At 43.1% G+C, this 27,236-nt stretch overlaps 1 protein-coding gene across 5 annotated transcripts in view; it reads right to left on the minus strand.

The window, feature by feature from the left end:
• The window catches only part of MCF2L (MCF.2 cell line derived transforming sequence like), a 147,019-nt gene that overhangs the window by 110,392 nt on the left and 9,391 nt on the right, over positions 1-27,236 (minus strand). For 2 of the 5 annotated variants that reach the window (XM_032187543.1, XM_032187481.1), the window contains exon 1: positions 14,103-14,230. The exons of 2 other annotated variants lie outside the window; for them this stretch is intronic. In XM_032187543.1, the coding sequence (XP_032043434.1) occupies positions 14,103-14,181 (79 nt within the window). In that variant the 5' untranslated portion in view covers positions 14,182-14,230. Of the gene's footprint in view, positions 1-14,102; positions 14,231-16,406; positions 16,426-27,236 lie in introns of those variants that run through there. One more of the 5 variants, XM_032187522.1, reaches the window with a different exon arrangement.

Below are 27,236 nucleotides of genomic sequence, written 5' to 3' on the forward strand. Positions count from 1 at the left end.
CATGTTAATTTTTCAGACACTAAAATGAGCTACAGCAAATGTATTTAAGGTAGATCTAAAGTCTGCACGAAGTTCAGTATTTGCCCAGTAAAACAGTTTCTGGCTGCTAGTGAAGGAACGAGGCTCTACCTTTGTACTGGCAGCATCTTTCGCAAAAGGCAATTAAATCCCGCTCAGTGGCAGCTCATTAGGTTATCATTGACTGATACAGCAAATTATCAATTTGTTCGTAATGGGTGGATAGTGCTCCCACACGATGAACAGACTCCAAACCCTCTCGTTCTCCAAACTACCAACTCCATTCAGTTTCCTCAAATGAAGGCTTATGTCTCCTTGTTTCGGTGTTCAAGAAATAAAGAACCAAGAATTAATATTTAAATTGATGAATTTGAGTACTTTATGACTCTGAATAATCTCTACACATGACGACAAGTACAGGGAACATAATTCCCCATAACCCAGCCATTTGAAATGTATTTATCTTCCTACACTCTCAGCTGAACTACCTCTTTCGAATACAATTTAACCAGAAATAGATTTAAAAATGAAAAAAAAAAACCAAAGATTTGAAGTACCATCCTCAGAGCATTTACTACAAAGTAACCACGATACAGAACAAAATAGTGCAATATTTTTTGCCCTGCAACTTTACATTTTTTCATGATTTTTTAAATGTCCATATATTTTACACAAAGACCCTCTGTTAAAATTCATCGGGCTATCTGACCCCCTCCTCCCCCCAGATGCCCACAGACAGACATAGTCATTAAAGGATTGGCTGAACAAGATCTCCTTTCATTTCTGAAGGGGCCCCCTCTAACCGAGTACCTCGGAAAGTAGTCTTTATTGTCGGGCACCGAGTGATGCAATCCTTTATAGCAATAAAGATGTAGGATTCACTTCCTCCATGTCCTGACAGTCACGCCTCTTACACTGTTAATGTCCTTCCACCCGCTGGCTTTCTATGGCTTTTCATTGATTTCAAGTTCAGCAGGAACCACTTTGAACACCCAATACAAGCTCCACTGCCCCAGAGACAGTTTTCTATCCATAACATGGATAAAACCCATGTATTAAACCCATAACTTCTGCTTTAACAACAGCAACAGGACAGGGTAAAGGAACCTCCATCCTTGGGGCTTGATGAAGCTCCTCTGAAATGATGAATCTGGCCGGGAGCTCACTCCTTCCCCTGGAGCAAGCCCCTGGCAAACTGCCCCTGGTAGGATCTGGAGGCAGAAGGATGCCCTGCAGAATAAACGAGGCTGGAAGCACACGGCGGGCACCAGCCCATCAGCCTGGGGAAGGATGGTTGGTGAGACTGGCATGATGGCACAGGTGGCTGACTGAGATACCAGAATATATTGAGCAAAAAGAGAAATCTTTCAGGGAGAGGTGAGACGAGAAGGAGGCTGGTGGAAGGGAAGAAATGTGATACAGTAAGGCTGGGGAAACAACCGTGTTGTTGTGTAAACATGATGTTATCATAAGAAGCAACCTAATTACAGCTTATGTTGACATTAAAAGTATTGGCTGTCCAGGGACATAAATTGTAATCAAGTGTGCTAAAACACAGCGCAGTGGTGTGTTACCTCATTTCACATGATTTTGTAGGTGATGATTTATGGCCCACAGAGCAAAAAGTGCAAGGCCCTGGGGGAGGAAACGTAAGTCATCTGGCAGGCATGCAAACCTGGACGTACCGTCCTTGCTTTTCGGGGTGCGTGTTACGTATTTAAATCAAATACATGATTTAAGGCACTTTTCCAGTTGAAAGAATAAACCTGAGAGCTTGAATCTATTCTCACCAGACTGCACCACACCAAGAACTGACAGCGTTTACAAAGTAAGACGTACAAAAACATGTGCTTCTCACATCAACTATGCGAATATTGTAAATAAATAATAAAAGTTAATAACTAGTAAACAACCAAAATGTCCTCAGTTAACATTTAAGATAAATAATTTAGCCTGCAAGATATTTATTATGAGTATAGGGTTCTGAATGGGAAAGAAAAAAAAAAAGAACAGAACAAGCACATTTCTTATGAAGGCTACTCATTCAGCACAGAGCTGCCATGTAATTGGGCTTTCCTGGATGAGAACAGGATAAATATTCATAGCTCCTACCAGTTGGCTTGGAAAAAGCTGAAGGAAGATGTCCCCACAGAAAAAGTCAATAAATTACTTACGCTTCTTCTTATTGTTGAGATTGATTACTTACAGATATGAAAGACTGATTACTTACAGAACGCACACTTTGTCTCTAGTTTAAGCAGTAATGCTTTTCAGATCTTTTTTCTCCCACTATATTTTGGATTACCAATGGAAAAACTGTAAATTACAACTGATAATAATGACTGAACCAGGAAGGAGGAGAAATTTAATGGCTCACTAAAGTAACTTAAAAATCTCACGCTAAAAATAACCCTTTTAGACACAACCCCTACATTAGCCTTTCAGGCTTATGTCATTCCAGATCACCATCCTATCACAGATTTATTTCTTCAGATGTAGCACAAAGTCATGCAAAACTCCATTCAGATTGTCAGGCAAGAATGAAGACACACAGGGAAATACAGGATATAAATCAACCACTGGCTGCACCTGCATCCCATTTGTTCACCTTGTGAGTTAAAAACCTGGTACTTAGCCAAATCAAATCTTAGTTTATACATACTAGCAATTTGAATATCCCTATTATTTCTATGTATGCATTTTTTCCTCTTCAAAGCCTGCTGAAAAATAGTTGAACATATATCTTCTATTTTTCTAAGAGGCACAAAGAACTTTGAAAGAGAGTTTGGATAAGCGGTGCCATGTAAAATGCAGTTATGACTACCTTTTACAGCAATGAAGCTAATTTTTTTTATTTTTATTTTTTGTAAAACAGTGTATGGATATTAGATCTTAAAATGCAGCAGTCTTCAGCTAAAGGGGAAAGGATGAGCAGAAATGCCATGTTTCTAATTCATGAGACATCAAGACTAAGAACCTGATATAACACTCCCTGAAATCAACCCTAAAATAATAAATGAGGTCAAAATTAATTAACTTAAGCCCTGATAGAGTCTCAGTCCAGCAACTGGGTTTAATGGGCACAGGATCCACACAGACCTCTGTGGAAATCGAGTACCCTCAGTCGTATGTATGACAAATGGATCAAGAAGCATCTCTCTGCTTCACAAGCCACCAAACCAAGAGCCATAAAGTTCTACCACAAAACACCCATGTAAGCTTTGAGGTTAACCCAGACGAGTGAAAGAGATGTTGCTGATGATGCAGCAACACCAGAAACACAAATTAGAGGAGACAGCTGCAAAGACGAGGAGTTGCACCACACATCGGCTGGCTGAGCTGCAGAGCAGTAGCGTGGTAGGCAGGCCCAAAATCACCACTGCCACAGCCATGTGGGAGCACGTGTGGCACAGAAATCATCGTCACAAAAACCAGAGTATTTGCCAGTGCTTTGGAAGCTGCAGATAAGAGCTCCCAACCCACCTCTGCCACTCCGTCTGGGAAAGGCTGGGCAGGATTTCACAGCAAGTGCAGAAGGGTCATAAGGCCGAGACTTCCAAATGAGCAAATGTTGTCTGCACAGAGCCAAACGAGGCAGTCATTTTCCAAATACACTCATAATAAAGGATGATATCACACTGACACTTATAAAAACTGTATCCAATTATTACCTAGGTAATTGAGAGCCAGATAATACTAGTACAAACTATATGAGAACAAGCTGAAAAATGCACACAGTCTCTACAAAAGGGAACTGGTTCTCTACAGGGGATAATCTTCCCTACAGCTGCTGAATGGCTTTTAAAGTGGACACTACTGAGAAATTATTTCAGCATGCAAGCAACTACATTACTTCCCCAAGTGTATTTTGCTTTTCAGTCATGCATCCTATGACACACAGTTTTATAAGCCAGTAAATTAGTTTTTTCCATCATTTATTATGCTGTCTTCATCAGCTGCCTTCAGAATCACAATTTGTTTTTCCAGCAAGTCTAATGTCTCATATCTGTTTTTAGAAATGAAAGACAATTTTAGATAATAATTGGGTTATTCAGACATACTTTGTTTTATCTTTGCAGTAAAAGAAGTTAATCCTTCTCTCAGGCTTACATAATTCTGATTATGGCATCTAGAAATAAAATACTCATTATATTTCCAGACACAAGTATGAATATTAAAGTCTCCACTGCTTCAGCAGTACTGTTTTGGTAAACAGTGCTAATCACAAATTTTCAGCAAAATTGTTTTTAAGAGAAAATTATGCTTTTGCTACACTTACTTCTTTGTGGCAAAAAGAAATAAAATTGATTTCCAATAGACATTCTTAGCAGTCAGTTGAAATGTTGCTTTTTTTGGTGATAAAAATGTTAGAATCAACTCTAGTTTAAAAAAAAAAAAGTAATTCATTGAGATTTGTTTTTTTTGCTTTTTACTGACAGCTTTAGAAGAAAACTGCCTTCTGATACAAACACGGCTAAAACTCTGGTAAGAATAACTTTCTAATCCATATACCAAAGGCACAGCTAGGGCAAAAGATGTGCAATTGCTTTCAGAAAGCTTCAATAAAAATGAAAGCTTAAAAAAATGAAAACTTCAGAAATAAAAAAGCATTAAAAATGCTTGTTTCAACTTTTTTTTTTTTTTTTTTTTTTTTTTTTAATGGGCTTAATTTAGCAGGTGGCAATAAGGTGGTTTATTACCAGCAATCAAACCGATGCTCAACATTAGAAACTTTCGCTTGGAGAAACTGCAGGTTTGTTGGCTCACCATCGATCATCTGTCAGAGACAAACCAATGAAGTGGTCGGGAGCCACACCAGGTTGCCAAACCCAGCAAGCAGGGGCCCAGCCCCTCCGAGGTGCCCACACCTTGTGTTTCTCCCCCCGGCGAGAGCAGGTGCAGCGAGAAAAACTGCTCCAGGGCTGCGAAGGTAGAGCGCAGCCCTGGTGCAGCAACGTGCCTGACCTTATTTCCCGCTGGGAATGTTCCTCCCTCGCCAATTCCAGCACGCTTGTCTGATGTTCCCTTTGCTGCTGTCTCGCACAGATAACGAGTTACTGGAGGCAGGGAGCTGCCAAGTGCAGCGTGGCTCATCTGCGGAGGGCTCGGCAGGCGCTGCGGAGCGATACCCAGCACCGAAAATAGAACAGAGCAGATGACCGGCCTTTAAAACAAACACAGGTTCGTTTGTTCATAGCTTAATAACTTACTAATTCATTGCCTGATGTGTTAGTAGCAGCACGCTTTAAGAAACTGGCTTTGACCCTCAAAATATCCCTTTGTAAAGGCACGAGTAGTTCAAACGAAGTTCCTTTTCCAGTATTTTAAGGTCCCTTCCAACCCAAACCATTTTATGATTCTAAGTATTTCAAGAATGCAACCATGATTTTCAAAGGATGAGATCTCTTGCATGCTGGCTGTCAAACTGGCAAGGCTGCAGGTCACAGGAGGTGGTGGTGTGCTTCCCAGCCAGGAGGGACACCAGGCACTGGCCGGCGATGCAGCAGCTGAAGCAGTGACCACGTGCAAACGGTCAGGAGCTGCTTGATGGGGAAGGAAGATGTGGGAACAGGAAGGACTTCTTTATGGTGCAAGTGCCAAACAGCAACACCCAGGTTCCTTCCTGCCTTGGCAAACACTCTTTGAGACTATCTCAAATACCTGTGTTTCCCTTCAGACTACTTTTGGATCTCTCTCAACTCTTGGCCTCCTCAGGGGACAAAAATTTAAATCTTGCCATTTCTCACCAGCTCTGAGAAGACTTCCTTGCAGCATAACATAAATTTCAGACAGGGTCTTCATTGAATTCAGTCCTAGATCATTGCTCTGAAAGAACCATTGTGGGTGAAGATGTTTTAAAATAATGGCATATAAACTCCAGAGACATTTTTTGGTATCCGTGTTTTAAAAGGCAGGTGGTAGGGTGCAGAAAAGTTGGCTCCTGATTTTCTGAAGGCTGATTGGGAATTGTTAGTGCTGCTGTAACTTAGACTGCTGAGCATATCATACAAAATCAACAACACAATATTTAAGCATGCCTTCACTCTGCTGATACGAAATGTATGGCAGCCCTCTGTGCCATGCAGCTTTTACCAGACCTTTTTAATTCCCTGCTAGATGTTCAAAAATGTAAACAATTGCTGTAAAAAACCACCTCCACCTGCCGCACTGAAATAACTCATCTTCTGCCTTCGTACAACAGAGAGAAGCTGTTTCTATTAATAACCCTCTCCCACGCTGGGCTGTGTACGCTCAGAGCAATTTGGGTACACTATTTTCAGAGGAACTTAAAGTGCAAAAACGATGCCACTGAAGTCAGCAGCAGACTGCACTGGGAAAGTGAACCAAAAAGAGCAGCATAAGCTGGGGGAAAGAAACACTGAAGAGGCTCAGCAGAGGAAAATTAAGAAAGTATGCAATTAGAAAGCTCAGAATGCTATCTGTAGGTTTATTTTTGTTTCTTACCTTCATAAACTACTTCACAAGTGATTTGGCTGATGTGGAAATGACCAATTTTTTCTGCAAGCTGCTGACGCCATTTCAGCCACCATAAACAACTTCAGTGGCTTCCTCCAGCTCTTTGCAATGCACTTGGACACTCTTTGCCTTTCTTTACCTTCAAATCTTTAATATCAGAGCTCCAAAGTGTATCCCACAGGTCACTTGCAGCTTCAGGAGTCTTTGCAGAGAGCTCAGAAAGGGAATTTTTGACTCCGTCCTCGACAAAAGCAGCTGTGCCAGGGTCACAGCAAATGCCTGGGTATTGAGCAGACTGGAGCTGCCTCATAATTAGAGCCTGGCATCCACTCAAGCATGAATTAAGTAACGATGATGAATTTTCATCACTGTTGTGATTCTGTGAATGTAGGTCATATTCCATCAGAACTGTTAAACATACAGCTATTGTGTTCAGACATATTGTAGCAGAGGGCCCCCAGCCTCATGCCCTACTAAATGCTTATCTATGAGCACAATATCCAAAAAATCTTTTTATGTCACCTCGTTTCTGCCAGCTCTCTATTTTCATCCAGGCTGCATAACCAAACACATCTGTTTTGCTTCCTGAACCCATCTTCCTCCCTGTTTGTTCTCTTCAATTCTTCCACTCTTCCACAGTCCTCCAGCAAAGCTGGGAAAATCCCTCTCTTAAAACACAAGTGTGGTTTTTTTTCTTTACTTTGTGTGTTTCATTGAATGCTGGAGGGATAGCTTTTATTTTATATGTTCAATGTGTGAATAAAATCAGTGTCAGAACAGCAAAACTGTAAATAAAGAAAGTTGCAAACTTCCTTTGTTCAACCAGTTGGGTAAGAGCAGGCAAGTCACAGACTTGGCTGGAAGCTGAAAACACAACTCAGCAGAAAAATTACCTGTTGTCCAGAGAGAGAAGTACATGTTATTGTGGTAGAGATGAGATAAAAGGGGTAAGTTTTGCCCTGGCCCACAGAACACTGTGCTAAGCTGAGCTTAGGCTCTTCTCAGAAGCAGGCAGGGACTCTGACAAACCAGCTCCTAGTTTTCCTCTTTCCAGATGAACTCACCAAATGACTGTCTCATCCTTCACTGCAGTAAATATGGAAGTTGAAAATACAGAGTAAAGGGGAATAGGTGTTCATCAATTCAGTTATTGATACACCATGCAGCATCACATGGAGCCTTAGGAAATGCAGACGCGGCCTTTCCAACGCAGCTGCTACAGGAGGCATCGTGCCTGCAGTTAACATGTGCAAGGCAAATACTGAGAAAGGAAACAAAATGAGCCACACAACACACTGGCACGGTTAGTGTACAGCACTGGCCAAAGCTGGATTGGAGGCTGGATGGGAAAAGCAGCTGATAAAGCACAGGCATGTGACACGAGGTAGCCTGGACTCACAGGGTAAGCCACACAGGTAAGACAGAACAACAACCAGCAGCCCAGGACAAGACACCACCAAAGCAAAGCGCTGTGCCCAGCCCAGAAGCCAGACGCAGGGCTGTTTACAGAACGGCTGTAATTTACCATCGGATGTTTTTAATAGCAAAGGTTGTAGCCTGAAGAGTTGTTTTTAAAATCAGCTACGTGCACTGCATTCTCGTGATTTTCTCTTTATATCAGTTATCCTATTGTTTCGTACGGAAAGCCACCCTCCCTTCAAGTTCACCTGCTTACAGGCAGGAGTTGAAAGAAAAGGAAGATACATCTCTGGTTCAACAAGAATCGAGAACTACAAAAGCATCAGGACAGCGACTTCCAGCTGCACATTTCCCACCTGCTACACAATGTGCTGAAGGCAGAGAGACTTTTAAGAAGCCTGGTGCTTAGCAAAAGCTCCCAGTAACAATGGGGGATGAATTTTATGACCCTGAAGTCACAGCCCCACAGCATGGCTTTTCTGAACAAGTACCAATTTGCCCCAATTATTGATTTTAAGAAGTCAGACTGCTGCCAGAGAGCACCACACACCTACATCCACAGAACCAGCTGGTATCAGGCTGCACTGTGCTCTATCAGCTTGTCACAACCTGAGCACCACACTCAGTCTACCATTGCATTTTCAAAGCAGCTTCACTGCCTGACACCCCTTCACACCAACTTCTCCAAAGCCTGAACATGCTCAGCCTTGATGTGAAGCTACAAATGTTTGGGGATGGCTATCACAAGGCTTCCCCATTTCAGCTTCTTCTCATGCTGAAAATCCCAGCCAGTTCTGGCTTCAGTGGAACAAAGATAAATGGCTTGAGCTATGCAGCATGGATAGCTGGAGAACTTAAAGTGAGGTCAAAATAGCTCTCATGCTATTGCAGGCTTACCAAGAGACAAGCAAGTAACTGATCTCTGTAAAAGCATCCAGGATCACACTCCTTCTGTCTGAAATGAAAGCATATCTGGCCGATATTTAGTAGGACAAGACAAGAGAAACAAAGAAACAAAATTAAAGTGGCTTTGCCAGGCATTATGGAACAGCGGGCTGAAACTCCCAGCCCTGTTTCAGATACCTGAAAATCTTAAGAAGCCGTCAGTCTGATGCAGAAACAACACAACTGCAAGTCTCTTCCGCAGCTCACTCGACGTGTTTCATTCAGGGAAAAGGAGACTGACTCAAACACCTCCTGCTCCTGGGCTTTGCTCTACACGTCAGCTTAGGACAAACACTACCTTGAAAACAATGCAGCCTTGTTACGTATCGCACCTCTTCCCCGTGCTACTGCTCCTTTTCTGCAGAAATTCCTCGTTATTTGATATGCATGAGGTAATCTCTCGGCTTGGCTCTCTCATGTTGGACGCGTGGTAGGCGGCTGTGCCAGGCTGTTGTGCCAAGAAGGTACTCTGAGTCACCAGGATCATAAAAACACATCAAAGTAACAGGTTTTTTTCTTCTCCAGTATCACAGAATACAGAAATCCAGGCAGGGCTTTCCCAGCTCTGCATGCCAGAAGTCTGTATGCTGAACAGGAGACTGACAGTAACACGTCCTGCAAGCCTCTGAAGAGCTACTCCATGTGTGCCAACATTTAATGTTTAATGTTTTAATGTTTAATGCAAAATTGCCCCTGATCTCTGTCTGTTGAAAGTTTTCCTACTTTCACTGTTGAATACAGAAAAATGTCAGGTAGCTTTAGTCATGCATTTCTGAGAATAAAAGCATTTTCTTTGATAAACTGGCTGATAATATTACCACATAACGTGGTGTGAGCACTGTAGTGCTGTTACTAGGACAAGAGGGAATGGCCAGGGGAGGTTCAGGTTGGCAATGAGGAGACATTTCTGCTCAGAAAGAGCAGCCAGGCACTGGGACGGGTTGCCCAGGGAGGTGGTGGAGTCACCGTCCCTGGGGGTGTGCAAGGAGAGGCTGGGCCTGGTGCTTGGGGACATGATTTGGTGGTGACATTGGTGGCAGGGGGATGGTTGGACCAGATGATCTTGGAGGGCTCTTCCAAACCTAATGATTCTGTGGTTCTATGGTTCAGATTTCAGTTTTCCTGCTATAATTCAGTCACTGCACTTTAAATGAGCAAAAGACTAGGGTAAATAACATGAAAAGAGAAGTCATCATTGTTGACAAACAGCCCTCAAGAGTCCACATGGATGTAAAGTCAAGTAAGCATTTTTTAATTTTTGTTGTATGTTAAAAAAGAAAAATATCCTATTGACTATCTCTTTTGGAGATGTAATTTTTAAGCTACACTAATTTGGCTACAAAATAAAACTTACTCAACCTTAACACTGATCAAAACATTTTTCTTCAGATTACCCGAAGGCAGCTCTGTTTAATGAAGCAGAAGACTGCTGCCTGCTCTGACCCTTACTCCCACCAGCTCCTCTGCTCTGGCTGTTTCAGGGTAAAATAAAGATTTTGATTTAGGCCAGAATATAGAAACTGAAGCTCCCACCTTTAGTCTTGAAATTGGAAATACCACGATCGGAAGAGCATGCCTGCTCTACACCCTCTGGCCTGGGAAACTGAGGCATCTTTCATGCCAAAACCCAACGTGAGGGGCAGGAGAGGCGAAATGAAGGCCAGCAAGCTCGCACCAGGCAGAGGCACACCTGCTGCCACCAAATGTCACCTGGGTGCAGCAGATGCTGCAGATCTCGGGGCTCTCAGCTGGACCTCAGCAGCCACGCAGAAAGATGATGAAGCTGCCAAATGGTAATGTGATGCTCCTCACTCAGATCTGTCCGGCTGCCAAATCAACCCAAGTGCTCTGCCACAGTCCTTTCAGCTGCCCCTACCTTTGAAACATCCCTTTAGTGTGCCTGAGGGTGCCCCATCGCTCCCTGCACAAGCCAACTCTTTCCAATGATGCTGGGCACGTTTTCCTTCAGCAAGGTGGTGTGCCAGTCCTCTCCTCCTACATCTCCTCGTAATTTTTCAAGACATTTTGAGCCTGCCTTCAAAACTCAAAAGAAGAGAAAGCCAGGGAAAAGAAGTGTAAAATTTTGGCCCAAGCTGTGGGTATGACAGAAAGTCCGGAGCTACTGGCAGCTGACTGAAGCTGACATGTCTAAGCCATGCTACCTGCACTTAAAACACGAGCACTGCACACATATTTCCTAAGGAAAATATATATTTATCTTCCGTGATGTGCAGATGTTTCTTCTTTTTGCAGAGCACTCCAGTGTTGTTGAAGGAGAGGAAACAGATGGGAGCTGTGACAATGGCACCTCTCCAAGGTGGAAAGAAACCGTTCATGGGGTGACCAGAGGCCTAAGGCTGGTTCTCCAAAGCACGGGCTCACTGGAGGGGAAGGTCTGCCCTTAAACAGAGATATGTGGGATAGAGTCTAACTTAACACAGGAGGAAGAAAAGCAAGACCTATGGCCAAAATTGGCTTTGGAGGATAAGGTGAAGGTGAGGAAACTGAGAAATAATCAGGAAAAGTTGACTGAAAGCTGTCCAGATTTATAAAATGTTGCCAAGAAAGGCACTGTGGGATCCTGTGAGAGGCCCACACGGCCATGAAGGGGCAAGGAGCATTACCAGCGGGCTGGGAATGTGACTGAATCAGAGTTTGGGCAGAGCTGGAGCAGGAGGACTCCTGCTGAGAGACAGATGAACATGCAGGACTTGCTAGGGGGCAAGGAGCCAGAGGCAGAGGCTGGTGTGGTGAAAAGGCACAAACAGCAAAAGATTATGGGCTGCAACCCAGACTTACCACACCTAACTTACATACCTAACCCAGGGTTAGGAGCTGAGCTGCTCCAGGCCTCCCCCAGCTGAGGGACACATGCGGGCACCTCAGAAGCTGGAGGGACTTGCCTCCTGAACTGCCCCCTTCTTGCCTTTCACCATGCCCGGCCTTTAGGGGATCTCCTCTTCTGCCTGACCTGCCTCAGATGTCTAAAACCACCTGGGGTGAATTGGAGCCTGCCTCCCCAGGGCAGTGCTCAGAGAAACAAGTGGAGAAAGAGGAATAGGTTTCGTCCTGCAGCCCTAAAAAAGAGAAAATCCATTGGTGCCTGAAGGTGAATAGTCGAGCTATGGGGGATGAGGGGAACCTTTGCATTTCAGTTGCCCGTGAGCTAGTGAAAAATGGGCTTGGATAAAACCTGCACATGATCATGGGCTGTGAAGGAAATCTCTCTGCTTACAAAGGGTTTCTGAGTCAACAGAAGGACAGCTGTGAAGCCAGAGAGCAGACAATTAACCCAAGGACAGCGCGTAGTGCAAGAAAAGGAGATAGCGCCAGAGAAACAGGCTAAGGAACCTGAAAGAAACAACAACAAAGCAAAGCAAAACCAAACAAAGAAATAAAGAGACAGGAAAACTGAAACCGAGCTAACTATAAATAAATCCACTGGCTGTAGAAAGGAGATGAGAGGTGCCTTTGGCTAGGGAATACCCACACAGGGATTAGAGAGGGAGAGAGAAAAGTGGGAGGATAAGAACCAGCTAAACCACACAAACACGAAACTGGTAGTAAAAATAACAGCTGCTTTTTTGGAAAAACACACAAGCTTAGCAAGCTGAAGAGCAGCCCACAGTCAGAGCCTGCTGGCAAGTGTGAAAATAGCACTCGGTAGCGCTGGTGGCTCACATGAAGGTCACGGCGCTCCTACATTTGCACAGGGTGGCGATGGGCGCTGCCAGCAGCAAGCCAGGGACCCCGGCCATGCTGGTGGCTCACTGCACTTCAGCTCTGGAATAAGGGCTCCTGTATCACTGCCCAGGGCTGTCACACCTTGTAAGCATTTATCTTACCCCAGGAAAGCAACAGCGACGATGTTAAGGGAGTGAAAAAATACTGCACGAGTTATTAAAAAAGACAGTGCAAAAGACAGTGTGCCCCAGCAAATAGACAGGCTTTCTTTTTACTTACCTGCTCAGAAAATCAAAACAGGCAATAAATAAAAAAAAAAAAAAAAACCACATCCAAGCATTTAATAAGGAAATGTTTGGAACACAGGACGATTATTAGGGGAAAAGTGCATAGAAAGAGAAGGAAAAAGAAAATAGTCTGCATGGTAACTGTTACTTGTAATTTAATGCTTGTTCTTGCCAAATCAAGTTTTGCTTTTCCTCCCAAAAAATGTTCCTAAGAAGATAAAACACCTGCTTCTCCTGCCCAGGAACACTGATGCAGCTAATCTGTCCAGTCCACATTTGTCATTTAATCTCTCTCTTCACTGGACTACAGCATCAGCCATTTTGCTAATGATCTCTTTGTAACACATGGAAATTGCTGAAAAAGCCAAAAAAGTCTCAGCAAACAATGGCTCAGGGAAATGAGGAGAAAAACTCCAAGTTTTGATACTGCAGAGAATGATACCTTGAATGCTTTCTATCAGCAAGCCATCGGCTTGCTTCAGATGACAAGAAGATGCAAGATTTCTGACATCTGTCAGCAGATTACGAATAAAGGGCAAAAGAGGCAGTTTCAAAGGATGCCAAAACCACATCTCTTCTCTTACCAGGTAACTTTTTATTCTGAAACGTTTACATTTCTGCATGAGCAATAGCCAGGAAAACACTCCCAGATCTAATCACAGATCACCTTATCGCACACTGCTGCTCAGCTCTAGTTTTGAACACATAAACATTCACATTTTCAAGAAAATCACTCAGAAATCACCGTCCTCTTTTCACAGAGCTAAAAAGACTTTCTAGCAGCTCTGCTGCAATTTTTAACCCACTCAGATGTAAACCTAAATTTACGGTGATTAATCTATTCAACTCTTCGTTCTCGTGAAAAAATCTAGACCCACCTAAAAGCCTGGCTGTGGTGCCTTACAGTTAGCTGGGCTTTTCATTGCTCCATGTTTCACTAGACAAATCTGTAATTCTCCCCACTTCTTAGCTCCAGCTGAGTCAGAGAAAAAAGGAATTGAGACCCATTTAGAGTATTTGACTGGGCTAGCAGCTACCCGAAACTATTCCAGAGGACCTTTTAAAGCTAGCCTCATGAATATCTAAGCACTAGAAATGCTAATTAGTGTCAAAATAAACAAAAGTTTAACCCCGCGACAAAACATTTTCCTTCCTATTAATGCGAACATGCACCCAGAATGCTAGTCAGATTACCAGGATTTTCCGCAAATCCTATAAAATCGCTAACAGCATCAAGGCAAGACATTATTTAAGACCAGCAGCTCCTCCTACCAGTGCACCGGGAAACCGCATTTAATCTTTGCATCAGTTCTTCCAGGGCCATTTCTTCAGTTCGCAGCCAGCATCTCATTCTCTGACGGAACAAAAAGAAGCCACAGCAAACATGTTCCCCCTGGTTCAAGAAGGAAGGAGAAAGGGAAGAAAAAAAAAAAAAAAAAAGGGCAAGGCAGCACTACAGCAGCGCTCCGCAGCCCTGCATTTCAATGACTCCCCACAGCTCCCCGTCAGCGCACAGGAGGCAGCAGGCTGCACCCTGGGTGCCTGGGTGAGGTGGGTGCTTCCAGCAGGACCGCTTGAAACTTCTCTCCCCTCCTCTTTGTAGGGTTTTGCCCGCAGCGAGCCCTCAGACTGAGGGATTAATGCGAGGCATCGCTGAGAGGCTGGCTTGCTCGGTGCTGCCAGCCCGCTGCAAGCGCTGGGAAGGTCTGCGCTGCATCAGCTGCTCGGTTAGGAAACTGCAAGTGGTGACGGCTTGCACGAAGCCCTGTCCTCATCCCTACGTGAGCAGCAGCCTCCTTGGTACCTTCTTGTCGGCTTGCTGCAGGCAAGCTGCTGTGGAGGAAAAGCGCTCCCGGCTGCCAACGTCAAGGCTGTTCCGCCTGCACAGCGCCTTCACGCTCCGCTTGGAGGGCTCGTTTTGGGGGGCCGAGGACTCTGAGTTTCCTTTGAACGCTGAATTAATCGCAACCATCTTCTGGACTGTTCAGGCGAGCTTGACTGCTTAAATGCTGAGCCACAGAGGTCTCTGTAACTGCGTTTCTGAAAAAGTGCTGCTTTTTTGTGCCACCTGAGGCACTTAAACCCCTTGGGTTTTCACTTCTGGTTCTGTAGAGCCCGCAAGGCATGTGGGGCAAACATGAGAGAACTACACAGGTCAGCTGAGAAAAGCAAGCCCGTGAGCCTATACATTTTCACTGGCTCTATGGGGTGTATTTTAGGGATAAAGAGAGCTTTTAGGGATATTGAAAATCCCAAAGTCTGAGACCCTATAGTGCTCCTTGTGACTGATTTTCAGGGCTTTTATACAGGCTCTTGTGCACGTTTCAAACAGGGAGGCTTTTAACGCTTCCCTTGGTCAAGATTATCTCAATGCGTACTAAATCTCATTATCGTCGTGATTTTGTTGATGTTCAGCTTAGTTTTCCCACCATTGTAATCAACCCACTGGATTTAGCTACGTCCTCTTGCATTTTAGCCATCAAATAACAAATATTATCTATGGCTAAAAGAAGAAAGGCTGTTTTCCTGCACAATTAAAAGCACTGTGTTGTGCTGTTGGTGACAAAAGCTCTTTCCTACAAATTATATACAGCAGGCAAAAAGCAGCAGGCCCTTCTGGGAAAACGTGTGGATGGCTATGAAGACTTGTTCGTAACTCTCAACAATAACACTAAGGAGGGGATGCACTTAAAGTGGTTTTTGGAAAGGACACCTCAACCTATCCAGGCTTCCTCTGTCCGTAGAAATTACTTATATCATATTTAGATATTCATTTATAGTAAGTCCCACAACATTGCCACTCCAAGTGTGATTAAAGTATATTAATAGAAATGACAATAAAGCTTCAATCAAGCTTTTGCACAACAAAGTCCTAAATAAATACACCATCTATAAGGACACAATAGCCAAAAAATGGTGTGTGTATCTGACTGCTACCTAAAAGAGCATTTCTACAAAGGAAAAAAAAAAAAAAGTGATGAACAGCAAGACCATGATTATCAGGTCGTGGTCAACTAAGAGCAAAGGCACTAGAGAAAGGGCACAAATCCACGGGTGTGTGCGGAGATTTGAGGTTTGTTTGGAAACATAGCCTGTGGGATGGAGCGCCACGTCCAAAGCAACCACCCTCTGCTGTGAGGAGCCAGCTTCAGTAACCTTGCTCTGCCTTCTTAACGTGTAATCACGTAACGAGTTTTGCCTGATAAACAACAGATAGCTGCAGTAACATACCCAGAGATTTCTCTGTTAACTCCGCTTTGATCTTATTTGTCGATGAATTTCAACATCTGGTGACGTGCAGCGTGAAAAACTGCTTTGCTTTAAACTACCTTCCTGAAAATTTTCTGGGTGCCCCAGTTTGCCTTTTGTGTGAAGCAGTGGAAAAAAAAAAAAAAAAAAAAAAAGGGAAAAAAAAAAAAAGCAGGAAATAAACACCAGCTATTCACTTTCCCGAGCCATTCATGACTATACAGGCTTCCACTGTAGGTGATATTATGTGCCCTCCAACCGCCTTATTTCCAGACAGAAAATTTCCTGCACTAATTAGCTCCTGTTCGTACAAAAGCAACTCCATACCTCTGGCCGCCTTTGCCACGCTTCTCCATACCCCGAATCTACCACGACAGAGGGAACAAAGCGGGACACGGTACTCGAGAGGCCGTCACAGCATGGCTTACACACTGACAGAAAGATTTTGTTGTTCTCCGCTCCCCTCTCAGCGCCTCGCAGCGTGCTGTTTGCCTTTCTGCCCGGCACCGAGTGCCCGCTGAGCTGCTGCTGTTTGCAGGGAACTGCCCACAAAGAGCCAGGATATCTCGCTGAGGGTGACAGCTAACCCAGGGAATATTGTTCTCCAGTCCCGTGTGCATGATTTGTACAATTCATTTCACCTACTGGTCGCGTAGCATCACCAATTGCATTTGCATTCGCCAACTGCATTGACTTCTATTTTGAAGAACTTCTTACGTCTGCAAATTTCGCCTTGCTATGCTTTGTTTCCATTCCCAGCTCACTCCAGAATATGTTGAATAGCTGAAGCTCCTGCAGAAATAAATCCCTGCTTTGCTCCACCTGTAATTCCTCTCCACCCACAGCAAACCCAACACCTGAAGCAACCCCGTTTCTTGCTTTTGAATCAATGACTGACGGATCCACAAGAGGGCTTCTATTTTAACCCAGTGGAGCTTGGTTTCTCTAAGAGCCCGATAGGAGCTGCAGTGAAAGAAACCCCATTTATAGAGCACAACCTACAAGAAATTCAAACGTATCCGCTTCTCCCTACCACTTTGCATGGGCCCTACCCCACCACTTGCTGCAAAGAGCACACGGAGGGTTACGTGAACCCAGCTAACCCCTCCGACACACATCCCAAGCTGCTTTCCAGCCGTATCATGCACTCAGCATCAGGCCAGCAAAGCAGCTGCACCCCATCCTGCACCCAACACCGTGTGCCATGAAAAATGGAGGCACAGAAGGTGGAAGCACAAAAGCTTTGGGCACCCACATCGCTGCAGTCGTGAGCCACTTACCTACGCCGGACTCTGGCAGAGCAGGACGAGCCCCACTGAACGTGGCTGGCATAGCCCAGATCCTCGCAGGTCCTGCAAAGCACTTCCACCTAAACCCGAGGCACAAGAGCAATACCGATCCCTCGCCTTAAATAAAAGGAGGGGGAAAAGAGGAAACGGGACGGTCGATATGAGGGATCCAAATAGAAAATGCATTTTTAACATTTCAGCCTCTTTCTGGCACCACTTCTTCCTTCATGAAGCACAGGGATTTTTCCCTTTTATTTTTCTGAATGACTGAGTTCTCTTGGTAATCAGCCCAGTTAGGCTTTATTATGTAAAGCATCTGGGATTTGAAACTGGGATTCATAAGCAGAGATGGCAGCATTCAGTTTTTGGCAACACCTCGCTCTTCCACAAGGACAAAATTGTTCCTAGATTCGCAATCTGAAGGAATACAGAGAACTTTGCTTCGTACAAGTCATTGCCCTGCAAATACATGCAGGAAGGAAAAAAAGAAAAAAAGTGAAAGTTTTCTCTTAAAAACTTGACACTCCTGCATTCACATAAAGCTAGAGCGTGGGCCAGGTTCATGCAGGAATGTGGAATAAAGAAGCCTTCAGACGTGCGGGAACATTTAATAGAGGCACTCTGCCAAAATGATGCCCTGTTTACTAATGCACGAATTTACTGAATCCCTATCATTCCCAGTGTCAGATCATCCTTTATTTTATTTTCCTTAGAGACAGTAGGTGTCATACAGAGAACAGAATCACAGAATCACTAGGGTTGGAAAAGCCCTCCAAGATCGTTTGTTTCAACTACCCCCCTACCACCAGTGTCACCCACTAAGCCATGTCCCCAAGCACCAGGCCCAACCTCTCCTTGAACACCCCCAGGGACGGTGACTCCACCACCTCCCTGGGCCACCCGTCCTGCTCCCCATTCAGATGCCCCTTCCCCATTCAGCCCAACCTTCCTCCCAGTATTTTCAGCCCCTAAATGCTTTTCTTTCTCCCTTATCTGTCACAATCTAGCCTCTCCTTAAAAAACATCAAGATTAGTTCATGAGACTTAGCTTACATGGTAATTCTGCCATAATTCATTTCTTGCATATCCTGTATTTCAGTTTTATATGTGGAGCAGCATTCCCCACACTCCTGTAAAGTTTTATAGTTTGCTCTTCAGCATGAATGAACTTAAACCTACTGATAAGATCAAAGGCTTCAATACTTCTTAGCTTCAATACTTCCTAGTGTAGCAGGGCTATGTCCTGTCTTTCTTTTTTTTTTTTTTTTTTCTCTCTCTCTCTTTTTTTTTCTTTTTCTTTTTCTTTTTCTTTTCCTAGCCTCCCTTGCTTTTGGGGATCAAATGAATGAAATGTCATTTGTACATCTCTTTCTCTGGTATGCCAAGTTTCCCAGTAACCACTCCATTCAGTTATTTTCTTCATCCTCCTCTTTTTCCACATCAGATTAAGTTATCAGCGTAGATATAATGGGCTTGGAAGAGTTTCTTTGGTGTAACACCCCTCCATCTACCCATGCTTAGCACAGAGCTGGAGCAGCTCTCCATCTCCTCCAACCTGAGGAGCTAAACTACCCCGACGTACCAGCAGCTGCACTCCTCTAAAAGCAAATACGGCAAGGAACCATGTTGCCTTTTAGTTAGGGCAATGCCAAGAAAGACCCTACCTTTTTATTTTTGTTGACGTGTATTTATAGATGAGGGATGTGTTTTCTGGAGGAGGAAAACCAAAGGTAGGAAGCACATAGGTGAATGGGGAAAGAACTCACTGTATAATGAATGTGGAAGGAAATGAAATATTGTTAGGTTGTTTTCTTTCTCAGGACAATTCCACGGGTATGTAAGGTTAAAGGAAAGGCCACACAAGGGAAATTGTATTCTAACCCCTAAAAAAAAAAACAATACAATGAAACTATGGTACTTCAAACATAGAAAAAAAAAAAAGTGGAAATAAACGAGTTCTGGTTTAAAAAAGCAAGCAAATATTGAAAGGTACTGAGAGAATTAAATAAGTAATAGAATTAGGATGCAGAGATGCCACGGTCACATTTTACCTCAGAGTTTGCATTTTCGTATTTGCATGCAGAAATGAAATCAATCCAGAAGACTCTTCTGCCACACTGGAGAAAATACGGGGCGAGGAGTCATAAAATTAATTTCTACTGAAGAAAATCCCTCCAATATTTTTTTAAAGCTCAAGGATTTTGAGGACTCGTATAAAGCATTAGACTTAAATCTTCAAATCCTTTTTTTTTTTTTTTTTTTTTTTTTGTGTGTGTGTGTGTGTGTTCAGATTCGGAGTATTAGGAAAAGTTCAAATCTTACTACGTGCCCCAGTTTGTAAAACCACTCTTTCAAAAGAGCTGGCCGCGCACACACCAGTTCATTAGCTCTGCCATTCAAGAGGCAGGGCTGATTTAAAACATTCCCAGCAAATGACGGTAACGAGATGTGATACAGAGCTGTCACTTATAATTGCTAATTTCACATACAGTCAGTAATCTAAAAGGTATTCAGAAGAAAAAAAAAAAGCAGGATATTTCCAGGACCATTCAATTTGATTGCACAGAATAAAAGTGAAGAGCTTCCCCCCGAGGAACAGGCTGACAAGTTGTGTCACAGAGGAAGGACGGAGTAGAAAGATGTCAGCTTTAATTCTGAACTTCCTTTATTAATGGGTCCTATCTTAAACTTTTACTGCCTTTACTCCACTTCCACAGCTTCAAAAACGTAGCATTCACTGGAGCTTTCTAGTCACAGAAAGCCTTTCCCTTTTCAGAAGAGCAAAGCACCTAGGACACGGGACAATCCAGCTGGTGTGGTCTGGCTGATCTCAGCCATCAGTCCTACCCCAAGGCAGCCTCTCCTGGACTGCACCCCAAGCACCGCTAAAGGTCTTGGCTTCGTCCTGATGCAGAATAGAAAAATTTAAGGAGTCTCAAAAAGCATTCAGGAACAAGACAATAATTTCTAACAACCCCAAATGTTGCAGCTGTAGAGGCCAAGCCCTGCACAAGACTCGCTGATCATTTACCCTCACCCCACTTCCTTCAATGGTTCCTTTGTGGCTTTTACAACAGAGCTTAAACTTCTCTGTGTTCATCTCCTTAACAAGCTAATGCCACAGTCGATTTTATAGAATGTAGTCTTTAGTAAATAAAATAGCATTACAAGAGGGGTTCAGGCTGGACATTTGGTCAAACCATTTGGACATTTGGGTCAAACCCTGGAACAGGCTTCCTGGAGAGGTGGTTGATGCCCGATGCCTGTCAGTGTTCAACAGGCATTTGGGCAGTGCCCTCAATAACGTGCTGTAACTTTTGGTTAGAAGATGGATGAAGAGGATGATCAGTTGGACTCAATCTTTGTAGGTCCCTTCCAGCTGGCCTGTTCCGTTCTGTTCTTAGTCTGGTCTTTGGTGTTGGCAGACGCTTAATGCAGGAAAGAAAGCCCAAGCTAGATCTCCTCAGAAGTGGCAGGAGATTCCAGGTAGGCAAAAAAATGCCTCTAAGGAAAGGCTTTTGCAGACAATTACAACTTTTTCATATCTTGACATGCAAAAAAATCACTATTTCCAGTTCACAATGATTTGTCTTTATACTTAGCATATGAAAGAGTGAACATTTTCAGATCCCATTGTTGTTTTTTTTTTCCATTTGATAGGCATCACAGAAGATGCTACTTCCCAAACTGGGAAAAATAAAGTGACTTTTCCTGGGAGGTGGTCTCCACTATACGTTGTGAGACGGGCAAACTACTCTTCAATTTATTTCTCTGCTTTCACTACAGTAAAGCTGTCAGAAAGGAAAATGCCTAAGCTTCTTTACATTGTAAGCCACATCCACACAGCCCTGTCATGTTTTCTGCTTGAAACAAAGATCAAACCTGTGCTCTGGTGGGCTCCCGACAGTACTGCTGTTAGTTTTCCTTAAAGACCGTGCTTCTGAATAGTTACTGCTTTTGAAAGAGAAAAGTTTCAGAGCCAGAGCATGAAATCTTCTCTCAGGTAAGCACACATGTAAATGTCTTTATTATTTCGATTACATGCTGCTATCGCTTTTTACCCCCACACACCTTAAAGCTATTTCCAATCAATAACAAACATTGCTTTTTTCAGTGACAAGCTTAATGCAATGTTCCTTTATTTTCATTTACTTTGTCTTTAAAACGCAGTAAAAAATGTGCTTTGACAAACTATTTACTACACATAAGAGCTTGCATGGGCTCCAGTTTCAATCATTTTTAAGCTTTATAATGTCTGGATAACTGGGAAAAAATATCTTTTGAGTTGAGTTGATCACAACTGCAACCAAGAGCTAGCTACATAAATCCACAAAGATTAAGACAGAGGGATTGGCTCTCAGAGGGACTCATATCCAGAGCACCATACACAATTCCTTGCTCCAGCTTGGCTCCTCCAGCTCATCAGGCATGTCTGCTTCTATGCTGTCAAGTCAGCTGCACAGTTGCTGGTAATTAATAACCTCTGTGATGCACCAACTGGTACATGACAATATTTTAAACACTGGTATCCTTAATAGCAGTTTAATCACGCTGTTCTTAGTTGTCTATTAAGTCACGTCATGTTTTAAGAGACTAAAATATTGAAATGAGATTTCCTCAAAATTTCGTGTTCTGTGTTCATAGCATTTCTCAAGTTCTACAAGTTTTCTTTTTGCAAACTTTTGCTGTCAGAGCTCTTTATCAGACCGGTTTCAACACGCTGACAATGACTTGATCCTTCAGCTTTCAAGCTCACCAACACAGAGCCCCAGCAGAGCATCTGTGCAGTCATGTCATGTACTTCTAATGCAGTTTACCCACCTGTGTTTGCTCATCAGATATAGCTACTACATGACGATTTAACCGTAATATTTGACAGAGTTTCCTCAAACACTCCTAGCTGAATGCACACTGAGACAGACTCCCAGAACTTGGATATCTCAATTCAAAGGGCTTGTCTGTATTGCTGGGTTTGATCCGATTCCAGTCAGGTGTTATTTACAATATAAAAAATTTACAACTTAATGAAAAATTCAGAAGTCCACAAAAATGTCCAAGAAAGTAAAGGAAAAATACACAAAGGTGTCAGGCAAAAAAGAAAGCACCTCGCATTATTTCATCGTACACAGTCATATATTTGTCATTAGTGTTGTAGTATGATTATTGTCAGGGTGTTAGGCCTAGAAGAGATTTCAAGGAAATAAAGAATTATTGTACTGTATTTCCCTTTACAAGACAGCAAATATATGATGGATCAGCCTCCGGTCATGTTTCTGTACACTTTGTGGCAATGCCTGCATCTCTGAATGGGAACATTTTGATCCTCTTCACCATTCCCACCCGTGCATGCAAGAGGAAGAGCATTTTCAGAGATGCGTATCGCCAATAAATCAGTAGAGGCAGGAATTATGAAACGTAATTTAAAAGCTGTGATTGCAACAGGCAGTGTGTAGAGGAGGCCTGAGGATGCCAGATAGCATGCACTGGAAGGCAACGCTTGAAACTTGAGCTATACCACAACAACACACCCCAAAGGAAAAAAAAAAAGTCTCTAGTCTCCCTAGAGGCTGATCTGCATTAGCATTGCTCTAAAAGCCATTTACTTCCTCCACGACCTTGACAGACCCTTTAAAGAAACTGAGCAAGGCATTAATGAAATAGTCACCTTGGCATCCGTGGTTATTAGCACAGCTGGACCTGCCATTACCAGGAGCACCTGCTAAAACGGTAAAAATTGACAAGTAGCTTTGGTTGGAAGGCTCTGCTGGGTAAAAAGAAAAGAAAAGCATAAAAATAAGTAACCTATCAAATAACGCTTGCAGTGACGTTATCAAATACATTAGACAGATATCTAACTACCCAAAATCTCTCCATAACACAATATTACCAGTAAAAACTGTTATCTCGTTTCATCTTTCTAAATATCCGATTTCTCCTTGCTGCCACACGCGTGTGCGAGCGGGACATCTGGCAGAGTCAGCAGCAGCGGCGTGGTAAGAGAGCGCAGACAAAGAGCTCTCAAAAAGTGGCAGTAGTTCTGATACGCTTCAACTTGTATTTTCCTGCTTTTGTGGGATTAGGCAGCGTTGTTCACGGAACTGCACTGTTTGCTTTACAACGGAGTCAATATTTTTACATTCGTTTCTGAGGTTTTTAATTGTGTGGCGACAATAAGGAGGGGAAGGACAGTGTGCAGAAAAGAGATCACGGGTAACAGGTGACATAATTCCACTCTCCTTCTGTCCCTGTCCTTCCTCTCCTCCTGCCATTTGTGAAATAGGGCATTTAAAACTAAAGACTAGTTTCTTATGGAAAAGTCAGTGTATCTGCCTGCTCTCCCCACGTCCCCAGCCCTCCAATAAGCTAAATTTGTATCCAGAGCACGCTGTACTCTGTATTCTACTGCAATATTAGTAGCCTAGAGCACCCAAAGCAAATAGCAATAAAAGAAAACAGTAATAAAAGAAAATCCATGGAAACTTTCTTTCCAGTCCCTTATAGAGAGAGATTTGTTTAAATAGATCCACCTCAGCCAAGACAGGCAACGTTATCTGTGGGGGGCAGAAACAAAGACTGATAAATACTCGTGAGTAAAATCCTAAATGCAAAGGACCTAACAACTAGGCTTACATATAGTTTCACATGGACAGCTACCCCATTTTAGAGAGAAAAAGGAGTTCATGAAACAATTTAAAGACAATTTGAGAAAGCAATCCCACTACGGAATCACTGCCAGATGTGTCTAATATTTGCCAAGCTACAGCCAACATTTTGTCAACATGGGTTAAAATTGCTTTTCTGTACAGCACAGACTTCTCGGTGCTATATGATATTTTCCCAGTATATGCAGGAAACCATTTTACTACCAGAAAGACAGTCACAAATGGGACTTCTACCTCACGTGCTTGCGACCCAGTTACTCACATGAACTATGGCAAAGATACCTGTCAAAAACAATTTAATCCTCATTTAGTACTCGCTTAACGTAACGTCTCTTTCATAAAGCCAATAATGAGTCTTAAATTAAATAAAAGTCTTAAATTCTTCCTGATATAACCGCACAAACCACACTGTTGCACAGATTTGGTTTTGGCTTGAATTGTTGAAGCTAATCATAAACACCACTAAAACATCCCAACACAATATATGAAATCATACCCCTGCCACAGCCAGAACAAAAATACTCTTCTGTGACAACACATAAATGTATCCCACATTGAATGTATTAAATAAACTACAAATAAAGCCAATGTCCTGCCAAAATCCTATTAGGAGGCAAATGTACTAGCAATTACTTTCAGCAGCTCTCTGATCTCCAAAAACCAGCTAAGATTGCAATATGCAAAAAATAGCATTGAGCTCAAAATACAAGGCTTTAATAATAAGTGTGCAGGAAAGTAGATGCTGTAAAATATATACATATAAACACTGCCCATGTTTACTTTTGCAAATACCAACCTTTGTTGTTCTGTCCGAAATCCAAAGCATGCAGCACATCTCCTTTGATCACGTGTTTTATGCGAGGACGGCACAAATGCCGCAGCTTTTGAGCAACAAACGTGGTGAAAAGGTCCAAGCGTGCACGTCAAACTCTTCCCATACGCACTAAAATTGACAGATTTAGTGCAGTGCATTTAGCTTTTGCAGCGAGTCTGTTTCCAAGGAAACCAGTAGCTGCAGATGCTTTCCCATGTCGTTGCAAAAGAAAATTCAGCAGCGAGATTAGTTGCTTACTCAGTATTTTGCTCACACATTCATTCTAATCAATAACAAACTACTCCCCAAAACTCTGGCAGAAGGCCAGACCGAATGTTTAAAATAAATAAATAAATAAATAAATAAATAAAAGCTTTCCCTACACATAATCTTTGTTACTAAAAGCAGCATGCTACCTTTCAACATTTCCCTCTTTATCCTCTTTTAGTCTCCCGAAGGGACCAGCCTCCCCTGCTTTGTCTCCCTCGATAAAAGCATGCAAAAAACACCCCATATCATGGGTTTTCATCCCAAAAAGTCCTCCAACAGCTTGGCAATGCCCCAGCTTCCAAGGGACAAATGCTGACCCGGAGAGGCTGAGGGAATGCTTACCCTTACCGTATGGAATAGCTTTGCAAAACTGCCTCATGCTGTAGAAGTATCACCAACACTGACATGATTCAGGCTCCTTATAATGACAGTACAAAATATAAATATTTAGTACAACCGTAACGGAGATGCAGGCTAGAAAATCACTTTCCAGCACATGACATTAAACCTGTAATTGTGTTAGATGTAATGGTTACTTCTCATTTAAACAGCAAATTCCCAAGCTGGCATATGTAAATGCAAAAACTGATAGACGCTGCATTTCTTTTTTTAATTAGACCTCTTTTGTCTGTATAAAGCACCAGACCTCCTCTTTCAGTGTTGGTGATTCAACAGCAACATCTACTGGACACGAAGGGGCAAGATTCAATCTATGTAAAGAGATTAAGGGGCCAGGCACAGAAGCAGAAAACATTTACGGCACCTCTCTCTATGTATTTTTGCATCGCGGTCACTGCAAAACCTGAGCTGAAAAGAACAGAAGTTTGAAGTGTGTGTTTGCTCTACATTCGCCCCTCCAAAAAGAAAACAAACCCAACAATAAGATAGATTAATAAAACAGCAGTGACTTATTGTTGTCATCTGGAGACCACATATTTTTATTGTATCTTCTAGGAATATTAGCTACACTGGGCTAACAGAGCCACGGGCAGGAATTTTGCCAGTAGAAATATTCAAACAATCTCCAAGCTTGTGCAGTAAATTTTATTATACTCATTTTTGCTCTTTCAGCCCGTTTTCCCTCTTTGTTAAACAACTAGCAGAGTAAAAAATATCAGCAGTAACTAATAGCCAGCCAGCTCAGACCAAACAAAAGTTCTTGAAAACACCATAGGGAAAAAGATGATCTTATGTGGACATACTAAAGGCTAAGGACAGGGATCCCAAAGGATTTTGGCCTTATGATGCCCAGCATTGGTCTTCCTCCACTGGTCAGAGCCTGGTGTCTAAATTTCCTAAGTGGAGTACATGAAGATTGGATACCTTGTGAGAGGGATACGCAACAACCTAAATTTCTAGCAAGCTACATCTAAGTAAGCCAAAGACAACGACCAAAGGCTCAATTTCATCCCTCCTGCCCCACTGCAGAGACTGGCATTTCTTCTGCCTGCTAACTGGCACACATCCAGACCAGGATTCACAGTCACAGTCCTTGCCTGGCTTCGTGCAGCTACACAAATCCTTCTCCTTTCCCCACGCAATCAGAGAAGAGGATCCCCACTCCAAGCGCTGATCATGCTTCACATCTCGAGCAATTATTTATTAGCTGTATAAGTACTCCTGGAAGCAGAGAGCACAACCCAGAGCAGCCAAAGCCAACCCAGCATCCCTGCTGGCACCCTTCCAGTCGGTAAGACAGGAGAATAACCCACCTGCTCCCTCCGGGACCAGGCCTGGCTGCACGCATATGGCCCATTCTGATACCTTCCAGAACCTCATTTACAGCCTTCTTATGTAAATACACTTTGTAGCAGCGAAAAGGGCAGGCACAGCCAACTTCTGTGAAATTAAATACGCCGGAGTGCACAGAGTGCTACACCGTGCTGTTGTTCAGGGCTGGAGCTGCACAGGAGTGCACCAATGAACGGCAAATTTCTATACAATAAATTACGACAGGGTGCATGTTCTACAAGGAAAGGTGTTTCTCAAAATAAGCAAGAACAGGGAGGGAAAAAAAATAGTTAAACAACATCCTTAACATGTGCAATGGGGCATTTCTGCAGAATTTTTCCCCACTCCTCTGCCTTTAAGCCCTGCTCGTGTAGAAAAGGAAACTTTCAGG

Source organism: Aythya fuligula, chromosome 1 (assembly GCF_009819795.1).
Source record: "Aythya fuligula isolate bAytFul2 chromosome 1, bAytFul2.pri, whole genome shotgun sequence".
NCBI lineage: Eukaryota > Metazoa > Chordata > Aves > Anseriformes > Anatidae > Aythya > Aythya fuligula.